This window comes from Phascolarctos cinereus, unplaced genomic scaffold (genome assembly GCF_003287225.1).
Source record: "Phascolarctos cinereus isolate Bilbo 61053 unplaced genomic scaffold, phaCin_HiC Scaffold_2;HRSCAF=192, whole genome shotgun sequence".
Lineage (NCBI taxonomy): Eukaryota > Metazoa > Chordata > Mammalia > Diprotodontia > Phascolarctidae > Phascolarctos > Phascolarctos cinereus.
In genome coordinates this window covers 326,217,171-326,236,175 of record NW_027555625.1, presented here as the reverse complement: position 1 = coordinate 326,236,175, position 19,005 = coordinate 326,217,171, and the positions used below count along the sequence as shown (strand labels likewise).

General features: G+C 38.9%; 1 protein-coding gene across 1 annotated transcript in view; it reads right to left on the bottom strand.

Moving 5' to 3' along the window:
• Positions 1–19,005, bottom strand: part of UQCC1 (ubiquinol-cytochrome c reductase complex assembly factor 1) — a 129,602-nt gene that overhangs the window by 77,273 nt on the left and 33,324 nt on the right. The window contains 5 exon segments of the mRNA XM_020998682.2: positions 5,530–5,587; positions 9,430–9,457; positions 9,459–9,503; positions 16,516–16,623; positions 17,625–17,720. Coding sequence (XP_020854341.1) covers positions 5,530–5,587; positions 9,430–9,457; positions 9,459–9,503; positions 16,516–16,623; positions 17,625–17,720 — 335 coding nt within the window.

Below are 19,005 nucleotides of genomic sequence, written 5' to 3'. Positions count from 1 at the left end.
AAAAGTGATCTTGGGGAGGGCAAAGGGTAGCAAAGAATGTACAATGAGAGACAAAAGAAAATTCCTACCATGCAGCAAATATTTCTATCCTCCCTATTACCTGCAGACTTGGTACTTCTAAGAATAGAAGCCAGGGAGCAAGATCTACGAAGCAATAACAGAAAAACTGTTTAGAAGATGGGACTCAAAATAAGTTCCTTTTAGAAACTTTAATTCTGTGAGGAATGCAGAGACTAAAGAAGGAATAAATAAGTATAAAAGCCATAAAAGCAAAGAGGAATAATGAAGAGAATGAGGGGGAAAAAGTTCTTTTCAGAAAATGGAGCAGAAAATAAAACTAACAATAAAACAAGGTGTAGGAGAGAAGGAAGGGAGATTTTACTTGACTACTAACTGAAAGAAAAAAACCGAGAATATTTAGATAACTAGATTAAAAGAAAAACAAACTAATAAGCAAACTCCAAATCTAGGAAAGGGATAACAAACATGAGCGGGGAGGCATCTGAAGGTGTGGGAAAGAGAATCAGTGAGAATAGCATTGTTTTAAAGTAGATTAAGCTAAAATAATTGAAACGATAATGTACTGTCTTTACAGAGGAAGTAGTTGCAAAAAAATCCTAATTTGGAAAAACCAGTATTAGAGACAAGTGGAGAGAAATATAAACCTAGCTCTGATAACTTTAAATGTGAATGGATCAAACAATCCAATAATACAAAAAAGAGTGATAGATTAGATAAGAAAACAAAACTCTGTAATCTGATTACAAGAAACACATCTGAAAAACAAAGACACCAACAGAATAAAAATGAGGGATTGGAACAAAATTAACTATGCGTCATGTGAATCCATCAACTTGAAGAGGGAGGAGATGGATATGGAACACTATGAACAGTATTAGAATTGATCAAAGGGCTGGTTAGTTTTGTTGAACTGTTCTTTCTTCTTTTTTGATTCTTCATTATAAAGTATAGCTGTCTGGATAGGGGAGGAGAAAAGATTCAGAAATAAAAGTAATATAAAAATTAAATATTGCTGTTGTTCAGTTGTTTTATCAATCATATCTGATTCTTTGTGACCATATTTGGAGTTTTCTTAGCAAAGATACTGTAGTGGTTTACTATTTCCTTCTTCAACCCATTTTACAGATGAGGAAACTGAGGCAAACAGGGTGAAATGACTTGCCCAGGGTCACAGTTAGACTCAAACCCAGGAAGATGAGTCTTCCTGACTCTAGGCCCCACTCTATGCACTGTGCCACCTAGCTGCACACCCCTGCCCCTTCCAAAAAAAGAGCTACCAAACAAAAATAACATTTCTTTAAAAAGAAAATACGTGCTAACAATTATAAAGGTGACCATCCAAGTCAGCAAAAACCTATTACATACAAGAAAAACTGGCCTCAGCAATTCTCATGTATTATTAATGTATTATTATGTTTCATAAAGCTCATGCCCAAGTGATGGAGGATTAAAAATAAGTATCATCTCCTGCTATCTTGGCTTTTTAATCAACACTATGAAGGCTCAGTTCAGTCCTATTCTAATATGTTGAAATAAATTAGGTTGTAAAGGAATCTAAAATGCATATACTTTCCTTTGTCCTAACTCCTAAAAACCTGCACATAAACTCAACACTGCTAAGCCAAAATATCTTTTTCTATTCATTTATATTAATATTTCAAAGACTGGTTCCCATAGGAAAAAATGTTTCTGACAAATTACAATAAAAATCACACCTAAGAATTCAATGATCCCTTTCCCAATCACATATTAAAAGGAAGTTTTCAATAACAACAACAATCATGTTCATTCATCAAGTACTTATTGAGCACTTATCTTAATACCAAAAGGCACAATTTCTACTGCTTCTTAAAGTTATAGTGTTGAATCCAGCCAAAGAGAAAGTAAGGAAAATGGGCATCTAGGTGGCATAGTAGATAGAGCACCGGCGCTGAAGTCAGGAGGACCTGAGTTCAAATCCGGCCTCAGACCAAACACTTGACACTTACTAGCTATGTGACCCTGGGCAAGTCACTTAACCCCAAATTGCCTTAAAAAAAAAAAGAAAGTAAGGAAAATGAAACAGAAAATGCTAAAAGCACTGCACTTTAGTGCAAGAAAAAAAATCTTAAAAGGTTTATCTAATCTAAGCCATCCACGTTACAAGGATGGAAACTGAAGCACATGTTATTAGTGACCTGCTAACAATTAAATTAGAAAACAAAAAAGTGGGGCAGCTAGGTGGCATAGTGGGTAGAGCACCAGCCCTGGATTCAGGAGTACCTGTGTTCAAATCCGCCTCAGACCAAACACTTGACACTTACTAGCTGTGTGACCGTGGACAAGTCACTTAACCCCATTGCCTAGACAAAAAAAAAAATCGAAAACAAAAAAGTAACAATTCAAAATATACCTAACACTACAAAATATAAACATAAAGGCCTTTAAAATATAAGAGTTGACTAAGGATTCTGAAATGCCTTGAACTCTTAGTTCAAAAAAAAAAGTCACTGATTTTATATAAGGCTTTTCTTACTTACAAGTAAAGCTGAAAAGGAAATATTTCAACTTGTTACTGTATATTGTACGTCCCCAAGCAGACTGTAAACTCCTTCAGGTCAGACACTTTCCTGCTTAGTCTCTGTATCCCTGGCATGCACAGTGTCTTGCACGCAGTGGTACTTAGTGTTTGATGCTTTGAATATATCACTGTTTCCAAAACTGCTGTGACAATGGTAACCTGCAAATAATATCACAGGAGGCCTAGTAATATGAATGTTCCTAGGATAATGGTGAAAAGCAAGAGTCATGAAAATTTTGAAGCAAAAATAAAGGAAATAAGGTCTATTTTCAGACATAAAAATTGCTGCAATTAGCATTTTCACTGATATATAATTCCATAATATCTTAGGGAGCAAAGTAAAGCAAACATAAAAAAAAAACCTACTGAAATCCTTCCTTACTTGCACCTCATGACCGAGCAAGTTATATGGACAATTCTAGTTGTAATAGCCCCCAAAAGCTCTGCGACACAGAGAAGAAGGGGGAGAAAAAGGCGAAAGCACATATGGAAGAGGAGCTGAAAATAATAATGAGTAAGAGAAAAGAAAGGCAACAACCCTTTCAACTAGCTGTTGGAATAACAACGTCCACTCCAACTCCACGACACACATGTCCATGTGACAACAAAGAAGCCTCCCAGAAGTCCCTGAATGCTGGTGGATAGAAGTGGGTAGGGGGCAGACTAAAACCACTTTTCCCTCCGTAGAATTAGAAAAAGTAAAAGGTTTTTCTAGCCATGAATTCCCTCCTTTTTGCCTGAGTTCTGCCTAAATCTGGAAGGAAAGTATTCTTGTTATTCCTAAAGCTGACCTCCTGCCATGTCTTGGCAGCTAGCAGCATCCTGCCCTTCTCTACTTGGCCCCTCTGACAATGCCAGTTGTGTTTTGGCCTTCGTTTTCCCCTGCAGTAGTTTCTAAGCTGCTTAGCCCAGATTGGATTTGGAATTCAGTGTAAAGATCGTGGGCACTCGGGTAGATTTGTCACTCTGGTTGCTGGGAAGGAATCCTTACCCTGCCATCAGCTGGACTGGCTGCTCTCCTTGGAGGCCAAACAAATCAAGCCTGCATGGCTGCGCTCAAGTGCCGGCAGTGTGAGAAATGAATGAGGTTATTTATTTGTTGGCTGGCAAGCTGTCATTTTCCCGGGGCTGTGTACATGGCTATCTCCGCCTGGTTTCCTCTACCCACTTACTCTCCAAGCCTGCTTCTCATTTGGACAGTACAGGGTCACAGGACCTACAAATACAGACCTACTGGGCGAGGCCCTTCCTGAAGCCATCTCATCTGATCACGAGCCTCCTCCAAACACTAATAATTCCTGGCCTGCCTTCTACTTGTCTACTACAGGACAAGCCCCTGGAAGAGAGGTACTGGTACCCTGGACTATGTGGTTAGTTATGCAATTTCTGTAAAGTGTCATATAGGCCACTGGGCATTATAGACAACAGGCTCATTAACACATCATGTTAAAAAAAAAAACATGGGGTTGGAGGGAGGGGAGAAGTAGCGAGGGAAGACATAAACAAGGCCAACCACATATATCAAAGCCAGGACAACTAAGACTTCATAAGGAGTGTAAACTCCTTAGTGTTTCATCAACCAAGATGAGGCAGCTTTAAAGAGCCTAACAAAAACACAGGAATGGTCACTTTGACTCCAGCTCTGCCATAGAAGCCACCCTGGATGGGCTGGAGACCGTGATCAGGCAGAGCACAGACCACCCCAAGAGGCAGCTTAGAGTACCACATCCTTGGCTTCAGATCAAACACTGTATAGAGATATAGTTGTTCTTTCAAGGAAATGGCCAAACTCCCTTCTCTACAAAGTGGGGAAGTAAGGTTCTAAAAGGGGAAAATCAGCTATCTTATGGAACCTCCAGAACTAGAACCTGGGTCTCTCTCCTGAGACCAAAATTCTTTCCACTGCCTCATGTTGAGTACCGTGACCCATATCAATAAAGTGGTCTCTCTTCTCACTGATTTCGCTTGGCAAGCACCACCCCCACCAGACATTTCTCCCTAAGACCTGGCTCTTCAGTAGCGCTGCCATCTGACTAAACACCAAAGTCGCCTTTCTAAGCACTGATGCCTAGAGCCTTACCCCACAGCCTTTAACCTAGTTATCAGCTGCATAATCTCCACCAATCTTAGGGGCTCCAGCAATGAAAAAGGTAAGATTCATTTCAGGGAAGAAATCTCTCAACAGAGCAAGAGTCAGTCCTACAAGCCTGTCTCAGACAAGGAGCCTTTTACAAGGCAGCAGTTCCACAAGCTCCTCAGATGCTCCCTTTGGTTAGAGCAGTAAACTTAGTTCTGCAGAATTTGGCTTCCCCAGATCTGGCAGTCTGATAAATATAATCCCCACCCCCACCTTCAGTGTCTCTCCTATATCCTTCTGACCTTTAACAGAAAGTAACATTAGATGAAAAACTGATTTTTTTTGGCTACTGATTTCACAAATGAAGAAAAATATACTGTTTAAGGTGTTAAATATTTTTACATGCAACAAACCTGGCAAAAACCTGGCCTCTGTGCACACTGTAGAGATCCAGGCATAAATGTCAGCGCTATAATTTGTTATAGGTTTCTGATGACCAGCAATGAAAATTACCACAAATTCTCACAATTTAAACCACTTTTACGTAAATGAGGACTTTCCTAAAACAGCTGCTGGAGGGAACTTTCCGCCGAGGCTCAGCAGGGCTCTCAAAGACCCTGATAATGTGGCTTACTGGGGCACTCGTTCTTTGAGAAAATCCTACAAATATGGGTTTCTCTCCAAATCTATGATTTGACCTTTAATAAAAAAAAAACTGCTAATAGGAGCCAGTTAAGAAAATGAATGGAACAGTTTTTTCAGCCTGAACAAACGTCATTTTATATGCTCAGTCCTGCTACAGTCTATACCTTGCAAGTCAGCAGGACTGAAAAAACCCCATGTGGTCAACTTATTTCAAAGGCTCACTTACCAGACATGAAGCAGAGTAATAAGAAACCAAGAGTTGAATGTATCAGGCATCTGGCACCCTATAAGACAACAGCAAAATAGTTTTTGAATGAAGGCACTTTGAAAGCAAAGTGTAAAATAGCATATTTACTATATTTTAATTGCTAGTAGGAAGTTGACCAATTCATTAATTCATTGGTTCAACCACCATTTATTTATTCCATGCTTATTATGTTCAAAACTCCATGCTAGGCATAGGGTACTATACAAAGATGACAGCTTTTAGTAGACAATGTTTTCTGGTGGAATATTCCATATAGCAAAGGACCCCCTGAGACCTTAACATCAATTTAAAAAGAATGCAAGATACAACCTTCTTTTTTTTTTTCTCTCTCTCTCCCAACAAAACAAAGGCAGAGGTTCTTAACCTTTTTTGGATCAGGGATCATTTTGGCAGTCTGGTGAAGCCCAAGGACTGTTCCTCAAAATGTTTTTAACTAACTGAAGGAAATGTTAAATATTGGTTAGAGGTGAGTGGGAAAAAAAAGATGTAATTTTTCTCCCATTCAACTTCATGGAACCCGGCTTTATGATGACAAGAAGTGCTACAGAGATAAATATGATAACAACGGATCTACCCAAATGGCAAGAAGAGCATTCTTTCCAGAAGAAGAGGCCCAGGGGAAAGAAATAAAGCTGAAGGATGTCAGAGCCTGACCAACAAAGGAGCATGGTATTCCACAGCTAGCACTGTCACCCTTGGCCCTGTGGCAGCCCAGCCAAAAGAATGCTTTTCACCACTCACTGACAAAGCTGGACTGGGGTTCCAGCTGGTTCCAGAACCCACAAACCAGTTCTGTGCCAGACTCTCAAATCTTTCAATATTTTAAGAGGCCAAATCTCAGATCTGCTCGAAACAACCTTTGGCTGAAAGACAATTTTAGAACTCTCAAATTGCTCCTGGCAGATAACCTCCTCCTCCTAAATGAAGGCAGGCAGAGTTTTATCCTTAAACAAGAGGAAACAGAATGAAGAGGCTCAATGTGGTCAAGGCTGTGCCTAGCCACAATGTCCTCTGGATCACTAATTTACTGAAGGCAGGGATGGTATCTCCTGTGTCGGAGTAATTACTTAAACATAATAGTGCACACTAAGTGATAACAAAGGAGCAATAATTAGGGGGAATAGAAAAAAGCAGGTCTTCAGATGGTGGAGAGGAAGTCAAGGGAACTCCAGGCTGACCAAAATAAGCCTTGCCAAAAGGAACCACCTTGGCTATCATGAGTTACTTCAGGGATGCCCACCTTTACAAAGAGAAAATTGGGAAGGGGGAAAAAGAAAGATCAATGACAATGTGTATATGCACAGAATCATAGGGACCTATGGACCTCAAGAGATTATCTGGAGCAACTCCCTTTCTTCAGACAGGAATAATATACATTATTATTCCCATTTTACAGATGAAACATGTGAGGCCCAGAGGGAATAAATGATTTGTCCAGGTAGTAGTCTTCCTTCCCACTATATCCTATTCATCATAGTAGCCACAAAATGAAACTCTTCTCTCTATTGCCCATACACTCTAGAACCTGCTCCAAGAAACAGGAAAAAAATTAAAACATTATATTACCTTGGGCAGCCTGACCAAGTCTATACAAAATTAGGTTGATACTGGGTAGCTCACTACCCTAGGGAGAAACTGAGGTTTCTTGGAAATCTTTCCTTTAAACCAGAAAATGAAATTTGGCTAATTCAAAAGGACAATCTGTTCTGCTACTACATCTACCTCAAACCTTCCCAACAGCAGCCCCCAGGAGCCCTTCCAAACTTCTCAGAGACAGAATTATCCCTCAGGCTGTGAGGGATCCTGGCCAGGAGCTGGACTTGGGTCACAGTTTTCTCCTCTGGGGGCTGCCAGCTTACTCATGAAGATAGGAAGAGAGTGGAAGAGCAAGAGTGTACTAGAACACTGCCTTGTCAGGGCACAAATGCTCTAGTTTATGGCCATCCTAACAAGAGTACCAAGTACTGATGGAGAGAAAAAAAAACACGTACTTTCTGTGGTAGGTCAATGCATCATGATTTAGTGAATATTTGAGAATTAAAACCCATATGCAAATCTTTAGGTGTCCTACTCTGAGTAAGTACTCACCCTAAATCCCTGGAAAGAAAAGAAAAAGAAAAAGGAAATAGGAAAGATGAAAAAGGAAAGGGGAAAGAGGATAGGGAAGGAAGCCATATAAGAGATGAAGCTATAAAGCAAATAAGATGACTTTAAAAATTTATATCAAAACATACATCTAAATAATTGCCGGAATGACTCAAAGCATTACCTCTGACACTGTTTGGTGTGGGTGGTAGCATACTTAATTTTAGGAGGCAGCAAGAATATTTAACTGGGAGTCAGGAAATCTGAATTCTAATGCAACTCTGCTATTCACTTCCTATGTGACCTTGGGAAATCACTTCCCTCCCTCAGAGTTTTGGTTTTTCCCCTTAGTAAGTAAGTAACCCTGATCTATCTTACCTCTTCTGGTTTTAAGATTCTCTAACTGTACATTTCAAAGTAATCACTTCAAAAGGCCATCTGATTGTCATGCCAACAGGGCTGCTACTTCTCCAAACATTCTTGGCACTCTTCCATTAGAATTTCCTTCAGAACCAGTTCACAAGTCATGTATGAAAATCAGCCTCATTACTTTGCAACCCTTCATCTTTAACCCCAAATTTTATTACCCAGCTTACTCAACCATTTCTCATCCCAAATTCAACTCATAATGATGTTAGGCTACTTCAAAAAATTAAATTCACCCTCAAGAAACAAATATTTGCTGCCACTGAGGTTGTTCATAAGAATGGGGCCCAAGTTCTAAAGACAATGTCAGAAGACAGAATTCAAATATATTTTAAGTGAAGAACAATAACTCTACGATAAAGTAGCATTACTAAGTTATGGTAAAGCTCAAAAACAATTATATGATGAGGACTACAAATGTATGCACTTATGTAACTCTGTTATAAAAATTTTGCAAACAGGTCACAATAAGCCATGAGCACAAATTGTTCCCCAAATATTCAATACTAGATTCAATCCAGGGTCCCTTACTGAAGAACAGGAACAATTAGCAACCATCGAAACATCATACCAAACGCAATAAATTTTAGGGCTAAGTGTGTACCAATGTATAATATATGTTTGTTGATGACAATTTAAGGAATGTCACATCAGTGAATTGGTAGAAGTCACTTAAAAACACATGGATTCAAAAACTGCACTACTGTAAAAACAGTACAGTTTTTAAAAGCAATGGCTACTTCTCCAAGTATAGAAACAATGCTTTCTCCCTTTGAACTGATTCTATATTTAGAAAACATGTGAGAATCAAAGAAGAGAAAAAAAAAGCTGTTTTTCAATATAAAGGAGGAGGGGAAGGAAGAGAGAAAGCCACAAATAGGAACACATAGATTACATTAGCTGCATAAGTTACATTTTAATTTTTTAATGTTAAATTGGGTGAAGCAGCCTAAAAATATCAATCTGTATTTCAACAAGAGTTAAAACATTTAAAATATACAGTTTTACAATTATATTTATCTATTGAAGAAAAGTATCCAGAATGCATTCATTTGTTGTTTTAATTAAAGATAACAATGAAATTGTTTGCCACATTTGGATCATGACTGCTATCATCCTAGTATGATATACTAATAGCTCCCAAACCTGTGGAACTGGTTATTTACACTCTCTGACACTTTCACAGGTATTTTCTTCAATTACTTTGAAAAAATAAATAAAGACATCACTGTATAGTCTTCGGAAACAGTTACAGTGCCTTCCTGACCAGTGATTTAAATCAAAGCTACCCTACTAGACACAACGATTCCATTTCTTTTTCATATCCACTACAGAGCAGTCACTTACTTAGAAAGAATTCCTCGAAGTCAGTTTTCCTCCACACAGCTAGTGTACATGCGCAGAGCAGCAATCTTTATCTTCTAGACAAAGAGAATAAAAATAAACTCAAGACATGACAAGATGAACATGCTGGTACATTAGTTAGGGGGTCACAGAATCTCACAATTCTTGAGCTGAAAATGATCTTGAGTGATTATCTTGTCAAGTCCCCTGCTAGATGTTTATCTATGTCTTCTTGAGGATCTAGAGGGACAGAGACTATATCCCTCTTGGAAGACCACTTTAATAACACTCCAATTAAAGTCAAAATGTTCTTCCTCATGACCAATTGAAATTTCTCCTGCTGCTTTAATTAAAGCCCATTTCCCCACGTTTGAGCCTCCAAAAACAGAATTGCTACTTAGCATCCTCATTAAAAGCCAGTAATAGACATAGACAGACAGACAGACACACACACACACACACCACACCACCCCATTCCCTTACCCCTCACAGACTAAACAGTCCCAATTCCTTTAACCTTTCTTCCCAGGGACCATAAGCCATTCCTTTTGTTCTTTGCCATGTTTTCTGGATCTTCTTCAGTTTTTCCACATCCTTTTTAGTCTGCTGAATAAAAGCAGCCCTTGTACTAAGGGTCTGACTAGAGGAAATCACTGAAGTCATCAGACTGTTGCAGAGATAGTCCAGTTTTTAACAATAATAGTTTTTTCTGCAACTAAAAAAGAATGTTCTCTCTTTCTGAACTGAACTTCTAAGTTAAGCAACTGAGGATCAAATAACTAGGAAAATATTCTTTTTTGTCACTGAATAAACAGGAATAGAAAGTGAAAGACTTTCATTAGAATACTCCTAATGTACTCAAAAACACTGGATCATATCTTCAGAACTGTTATCAAAGCTTGTCAGTCCAACATAGTGCTAGGTGAAGAAATATTTCATTACCTCCAAAAGCATTATCAAAATGTCACCTGAACAATAATTGGCTGGCTAATAAAAGATTCATGGGGAAATTGAGATTTTTCAGTTTATATCAACAAAAATTAAAAAAGAACTAGCAAACCCAAATATTCACTTAAAGAGAAGTCTAATAAGAGATTTAACTAGACTTTTTCTATTAAGGGAAAAATATACAACTCTCCAAACATGTTACTGGTTCCACAGCATTTGAATTAGTCTGTTCTGTTCTACAGATTCATATTAGATCTTTCCATTCTTGATCAGTCCTGTGTTGATCACAGACGCTAAGCTAGAATGAAACTTACAGGTCATCTAGGCCAAACTTCCCTTCTACAGCCATCTCCAACACAACGTCCAACCTTTAGGCCTGAGCACTTGGGATACCCATATAATAGTGTTGGTTCATCTAATAGCCTTGAGTATGACTTGAAAAATATCTCATTTCCATTTCCATTCCACTTCTGGACAAATTTAAATACTGGAAAATCTTCCTTATATTGAGACGTCTGCTACTCTGTGACTACAACGATCCTTTCTTCTAGTATCCAAACAAAAAAAGCCTAACTCCTTTTCCACAAGAAGCTGAGATGAAGTTAAGAGACATTAAGGACATGATCCTTACATCTGTCTACTCCTTCCACTGCGCCCTCTGGAATTCTCTTCCTCTCTCACTCCTCCTACTTGCTCTCAGTGAAATGAGGCTCATGACACTGCATCCTTGGTCATCCTCTCAGCACTGGCTGCAGCAAAATTCACCCTAACACACTGATCTTAAAGTTGGAATACTCTTTGCTCCCCTATGCCACTTCCAAAAACTCCTTCTGCCTTTTATTTACACCTTTTTATTTGTTTATTTATGCCTCCCTTTATTACTCAGCAACCTCTCCTTCTCTGAAGTTCACTCTACTAAAATTTTTCACCATTTTAGCTCACTGCAACTATTGTATACTGGCCTCTAGATCATTCTCCCTTCTTTCTTAACAAGTTCAGCACCTGGCTCACTTGTCTTTCTCTCTTCCCCAACTTCTACTCTTAGACCAGGGATTCATTCATTCATGTTGATGGTCCTCAAACTTCCCAACTTCCCAATTCCATAACTCTCTTCAAATCCAATGATCTACTTCTAAGACTCCACCTCAACTATACATAAGGATGGTTATACCCTGGATTTCACCATTACCCACAAATGTTCCAGTTCTTTCATAAGAAAAAATCTGCTATTCTTGTCTGACCATAATCTCCACTATATCTCTCCCTTCCTAAACCTATTCTAGGTTCTCGTAACAACCTCCAATCCCTCTATCCACCTCAATACTTTCTCATTATCCCTACCTTACTCTTTCCTTTTCCCACCTCCTATACAGTTTCAACCCTACAGTTAACCAACTCAACTCAAAACTGTCCTTTTCTCTTGAATCACTTGCCCCTTTATTCTGTCACTACTCATTTATTGCCAACCCCAGCCCTGGATTACTTCTACTCTCCACCCCTTTCTCTCTATGCAAGGACTGTTTGAACAGAACTAGAGCAAGCCATATAACTGTACTGTCATTACAAATGTATGCTAACATAAACAGGGTCTCACAAGAGCAAGGTCATTCTTTTACTTCCCCCTAAAAGATTCCTAGTTCAAGCCTTAGAGAAGCTATCCCAAACCTTCTCTTCCAAAAGTTATCTTCTCAAGCCACCTCCATGCACGTGCAATCACACACATGTACACAAACACACACACACAACCTGAGGTATTCATCTCTTATTTTACAGATAAAACGGACACCCTGAACTCACTCTTCTCCCCTTATCTTCAACTCAAGACCCCTTACCATCATCTCCCAACTCTCTTTCTTTCCCTCAGTCTTTGATAATGAGGTGGCCATTCTCCTTTCTAAGACCAACACCCCTGCATATACATTTGATCACATCCTCCCCAGTCTGCTCCAAATAACTGCTACCTCAATAATTCCCTTCCCTTCTTTAATTTTCAACTTCTCCTTTATCCACTGGCTCCTCCCTACTGCCTTCAAACATGCAAGTCTCTGCCGCCCTTAAAAAGCCTTCAGTAGACCTTACCATCACTTAAACTATTGTCCTATATCACCTTCCCTTTCTCAGCCAAACTTCTAGAAAAAGCTATCTACATTCAGTGTCTCCACTTCCTCTTATCTCACTCTCTCCTCAATCCTTTACAATCTGGCTGGCAACCCCATCACTCACCTGAAATTACTCTTTCTTAACCCCATTGCCTAGCCAAAAAAAAAAAAGAACCAAATGAAATTACTCTTTCCAAAATTACCTCTTACCTGCTAAATCTGATGGTCTTTCCATATTTTCAAAAACCCTAGCTTCACTTGCCCAGGTCTTAGTAATATGTGTCAGTGACCATCTATTACTTAAAGAAAATATCTTATCCTGTTGCCAGTAACAGTTTTAACCTGTGGACCAAATTTTCCATTAAAATCCTTATTTATCCACTAACTAATTTACTACCATTCAGTTTCCTTCAGGCCTCTCTAAAAAAAGAATTCACTACCCTGCCTCTGTCAGGAAGACTTCCTCTAGAACCCTAGATGTGCCCCCAACCCTAGTAGTGCCCTGTCAGCTAACAGAGAATAGCTTTCCCTGTCCTTTTGTTATTTGGTTCTTGAAACCCTCAGACTAGAATTTCTCATATTTGGTCAAACTGGCTGGCATATATACGTTTGCTCTTTTATTTCCTCCCTTTCCCTTCAGTTCAACAAATATTTATTAAGCAGCAACTATGTGCAAGGCATCATGCTAAGTAAGGCACTAGGGATGAAGTGAAAAATTATGTAGCCCCTGTCCACAACGTCAGTCTAATAAGGGTAAAGATAAGACAACTAAATAAGTAATTATGATACAAGGTATAATGTGATAGGAGTAAAAGACAGATCTGTATCAAGTTCTAGGCCGTTCACACACTTGCCCCTCATCCATTCCTACCTCTGACTCCATTCGTACAATGTTCTTTCTCCTAATCTAGGATTCATGAAATCCAAAACTAACATAACTTCTTTAAAACAGCAGTAGAATCTCAGCTCCTTCTCTTCTGGGCTCTTGGAAAAAAGAATTCCCACCAATCAGGACATCAGAAGAGACACAGGTGGACACTGCTGTGTCACAAAAGCATTCCCAGGGCTCAAGCAACAGAAAGAAACTTCATGAAATAAGGCCAGAGAGACACTACAGGATAAATAAGGAAATTAAGAGGCCAATCCAGGTTAAACATATGGAAAGTTTCCTTTTCTTTTGTGGTGGTTGTTGTTTATCCTTTGTTCTAGAAGAGCAATGACATCATTAGCATGATGTCTTGACTTGCATATGAGTTGGATCTGAGTGAGGCAGAGCTGCATAGTCATCAGTCTCACTCTCTCCTCCAGAGTCACTGGAGTCATGTGGCAAGACAAAGGTCAAGAAGACTGGCCACGGCTCAGGATGCAGTGGGTGACCTTGGCCTTTTTAAATTAAGATCTTTCCCAGATCTCAGTTTGTCAGAGGGCGTGCCCATTCAATGACTAAGGGCCAGGTATGAACTGCGCAAAAGATGGTACAAAGATATTAATCTGGGCAGGGAAGACCTTCAGAGTTTCTGGCCAGAAGAGAAAACAATTCCTATTTGTACTCATTCTAAACCATCAATACCTAAACAATAGGCCACAGAGGCTTCGGCTGGGCCTATTAATGGCCATTCAACGAAAGCCAGAGTGTATCTTAATAATCTCCAAAACAAAATATCACCTATCTTTTCCCTAGGAAATATAAATAAGGAAGGACAAAGAAAAATAGACTGCACACTGAAGCAACCAAAGGTTCCCCAACCCTCAAGAGATCTGATATGCTATTTTCCCCTCTCTGTCATGCCTCTCCTCTACTTTTCCTTTGTTTTCCCATTTTCCCCTTACTTTAATTCCTTCTCATTCCTTTAGCTTAAAAGTATCCCACTCATCTATTTTCACCCTCTCTCTGGCTGTTACACAATAAATCATTCAAAACTAAATTAAACTATCTTAATTATAGTCATCTGGAAGGAAATGAAGAAAAAGAGTTGTTTTATTTTTTATTTTTTGCAAAGGGGAGGGGGCATTGGTTATTGAATTTTCTTAGTTATCATATAAATTACACACAGATTCCCAATTTTTGAAGAGCTGACATGAAGTAAAAAGCACTCAACATAATTCCATCTTCCTTTGATTCCCCAAAAGCACTTGAAAAAATGAGTGCTTCTGAGCACTCATTATATTTATAATATTTATATTTTCATTAATATTATAAACATCAATGAAGTGCACCAAAAGTGTAGAAAATTGGGCTGAATCTTTCCACAAACGATGACAACTTGGAGGTTCTTTTTTTGTCTTTAATCAATACTTTATTTTAGCTTATTTTATTCATTTCCCACTCTCAAATAAAAGCAGAACAGAATAGGCATATGCATTAATTCCTGGGCAAAATGTTACGGCTGCCCTTTTCCAAATTTAATTCTTGAATCCAAGCCTGAAGGAGTCTTTTCCCAAGTTACTTTGTCCTTTTTGCCAAAAACTTCAGTTTTTGTCAGTATTCTTAACTTTCTCCAGACTTCAAACTACTTTCAATTATGTTTCTGTATTAGTAACAGTATACTACTCATCAGCTACAATCCACTCTCCTAGCTAGCTTATTGGCCATTTGTGGACCAAGAACAATTAGTAATGTCATCATTTCAATAAGTGCTTTATATGTAACCTTCCTCTGCTCCAGCTCTCTTCCCTCAGCCTTCAGTTTCCCTGTTGCACCACAAAGTCAGGACTGATCTGACTGATGGTTACAGAGCAACAGGGTACGGCACTCAAGGTAAAAACACAATAGCAGGATCTTAGCTCCTCCTGACTCACCTCAGTTTTCTGAACAAGAAAACTCCAACCAATCATGGCACCCTAGCTCTTCAATTCTTAGCCCCAATTATACCTCCTTCACATTACCACCCTCCCCCAACTACTGTAAGAGCAGAAGTGCCAATTAATAGATATTACCAGATGACAGTGTGCAGGAAAGGAAAGCCATCACTGGCCTATTTAAAACAGCCTTAGCAAACTTAAATAAAGCTATCCAGTAGATCTTCCTGTAATACTACAGCATCAATTAAGATATCCAGACACTATTCTCACACTATGATTTGTACAAGCATGAGTCAAACAAGAATTTAAAATCTGAGTATCAATTTCTTTTTAAAAAATTTGTTTTCATTCTTAACTTAAATCCACCCAAAAAGGAATTTCCATATACCTAGTAGAACAGAAAAAGAGGATTTCACATGAAACTACAGGTCTCTATTATGTAAGCTTGAGTTTCTTCCTAAGTACATACTAAATTCAATTCATAGCTTTTCAAAGCTCACCTGCTTATCTGTACTTCTTTCTGCTCTCTTCTAAGCTTTTATGAGAAACATGATTCAATAACCCTGTTTTCTTTTTCTTCTTACCCTATTCCTACCTCTCCTGACTTCCATCCCCTCATGGTGGAAAAAGAAAAATGAAGCGCTTGCCACAAATATACATTGATTAGATTTAAGTTGTTTTCTCTCCCAACATCTCTAATTCACGTTCAATTCAACAAGCATACAGCCAACAGGTTTCCTTATCCCTGCTATGAAGTAAGCTGGGTTCTATTTCATCCCCTTCTAAGTAACTCTGAAAAGTAAAAGGTACCAAAACCTTACACAAAATCATCCGGAAAGTATCAAGCACGCCACACATGGATAGTAATGGTGCCATCCTCAAGCTGGCTGTTTCTACAAAAGTACAGGCAAAACGTATTAAGAACAAAACAACTGCACCAACCAGTGCCCTAGGATCTACTCAAAACAGCTAAGTCCCACATCAGGGATTTGAGAAGCACCAGGCTTCCTACACATGTAGCAGGAAGACATTTCCATGGGAGACTCTAAATGAAATGTTTCCATCCCATGTACTCAATAACCCACATGTTTAAGACCTAACTTACTTGAATGGTGGAGAAAGACAGGGAAACAGAAAAAGTATGAAAGACTGGCTAGAGAAGCAATACCTAGAAAGCAAAAAAGACAAAACTATGATGGAGCAGAAAGTCAAATACAAAGCAAATTTTGAAGGACTTTACCCATCTACTGTATTTCAATGGTCCTGTGAATCCCATGGCTTCTATTATCTTTGTAAGGGCACCAACCTTCTCTTCAATGGGTTTTGAGGAGTCCTTAGAATTTAGAAGCTGTTTGAGCAAAGAAAAGGGAAAACATTAAGGTGGAGGGGGGAAAAAAAAGCTTTTGTTCTTCCAACCAAATTCTGCTGGGAGTTTTTTTGACTTTCCAAGCCTAGGTTTTAAATTCTCATTTCTTTGGCATCCAACATCCAGTGCACCTGTCCGAAACGTGTAGATATCTGAAGAATGTCCTCCAAACACTGTATATCCATCTGCCTCCCTCCCGCCACCCCTCCCGTCGCCCCAGGAACAATAACAAACAAGGCTCTTTCGAACAGGATTGGAAAGCTCCACAGAAGGGAGTTCTCCAAAGAGAGAATCTTAACCCCAGTTCCCAATCAACAATTCTCAGAGCAAGAATGTTATGTTTACTGGCATAAAAAAAATGGACAGGGAAATAATTTTTAAGACAGCCAAAAAGTATTTTAAAAACTATTCAATAGAAGTGAGGAGAGGAAGGGAAGGAGGACAGGAAGAAGCCATATGCCAGGTATTGTGCTAAGCATTTTACAAATATTATTTCATTTGATCTTCACAACAACCTTGGGAAGTAGGTGCTATTATTATCCCCATTTGAAGCTCAGGAAACTGAGGCAGACAGAGGTTAAGTGACTTGCCCAAAATCATACAGCTAGTAAGTGTCTGAGGCTAGATTTGGATTCAAGTATTCCTGACTCAAGGTCCAGTGCTCTATCCACTGTGCAACCCAGCTGCCTCTGTCACCATCACATAATTTATTAAAAGAACCTATACACTTACAGAAATAAAATTTCAAAGTAGCGAAAAAATTGTATTTGGCAAAATGGTAAAGATTTCTGATAAAAATCTACAGTCTCTACAAATGAATATGGATTTTCTAAAAGACAAGTAGTATGCCCAGTCAAAAATAAAGAGCAGATTCCTTTATTTATCATAATCCTCCATTAAAGAATTTTTCCAATGGTACACGACTATGTCAGTATTTTGGATTTTAAAGCAGAACACTACAATATATATATGTGACTACTCACCTGGACTGTAGTATGATATGTCCTGTTTGGCTGTGGGCCTATTCCAATGATCTGTTCTGATACACCATCCACTTGGGAAAGGCTCTTCTGGGACCACTGGAAGAAAATGATCAAAGAAATGAACAACTCTTAAGTCTTCACTCCTAATGTTAAATGGCTTCTGCACAGAGCCATTCCTACACTGGTCAGGGATGGAAGCTCTGGAGTATATCTCTGCTCACTACCAATAAACCAACAAAAGAGGACTGATTAGTATCTATCATGTGCCAGACACTGCTGTAGGAGAGAGAAAGCCAAAAATTGGTCTCAAGATACTTTCATTCTATTCAAGAAAAGAACATACATACTTAGAAGCAAATAATGTAAGGTAATTTGGAAGGCAGGAATAGGCATTAGCAGCATGGGGTATTCCAAAAGGTCAAATGTAGGAAGTGACTCCTGTGCTGAGCTCAGAAGGAATCTAGGGACTCTAAGGAACATGTTTGGGGAGGAAGTGCCTTCCAAGCACGGGAGGCAACTTGTACAAAGACACAGAGATGGAAGTAAAATGCCAGGTGGGAGAAGCTGCTAAGAATACAACATGGGCATGCTGAGTTTATGATCTCTATGAAATATCCATTTGGAAATATCTGATGCTCAACTGATGATACAGGATTATAGGTGAGGGTTGGGTTGGATTTATAATTCTGAGTCATACACATAGAGATAATTGCCAGCAGTGGCAGGAAAATCAGAAGGATCAAGCCCAGGGTTCCAGAATTTAATGCAGGTAAGGATCAGGAATAGACATTTTGAAAAGTACTAATCTTAACACCAGGGGAAAAAAAATTCAGGTCAGAATTTCCTCCCTTGGGATCTGAATAGTTAACAGTCCAAGAGGAATAGAATATTTAGAATGAAAATACTGCTCCTCTCTTTAATCTTCACCTGGGGGGGGTAGAAGGAAGGAATTTTCATTTGTGGAGATCACCTATTACTATTCTTCTAAACATAGTTATTAAAAAATTAGTCAGGATTCTTCTGGTCTGTCCCAAGGACTTCTATGCTTTAATTCATGAGTATCAAACAGGCTTTGTAAAGGACAGACTAAACACGGAACACCTCACATTACATCACATACATCAATTTAATGGTCCAACTAGGGCACAAAGCACTCAAACAGGTTCAAAGACCACAACTAATAGTGGTTCTACCTAGCTTGGGTTTTGGCTATGTTCTCTTCCATTAGGTTAAATGGCCTGTCTCCCCAAGCATCTCCACTAGTAGCCAACAGATTCCTGCTGTGGCTGTACCACCCTACCCCATCCTATCATTATTCATGAACTGACATTTCTCTAACACCATGTTAAGTATAGCAGATGGTAAGTATAAAATGGACAAC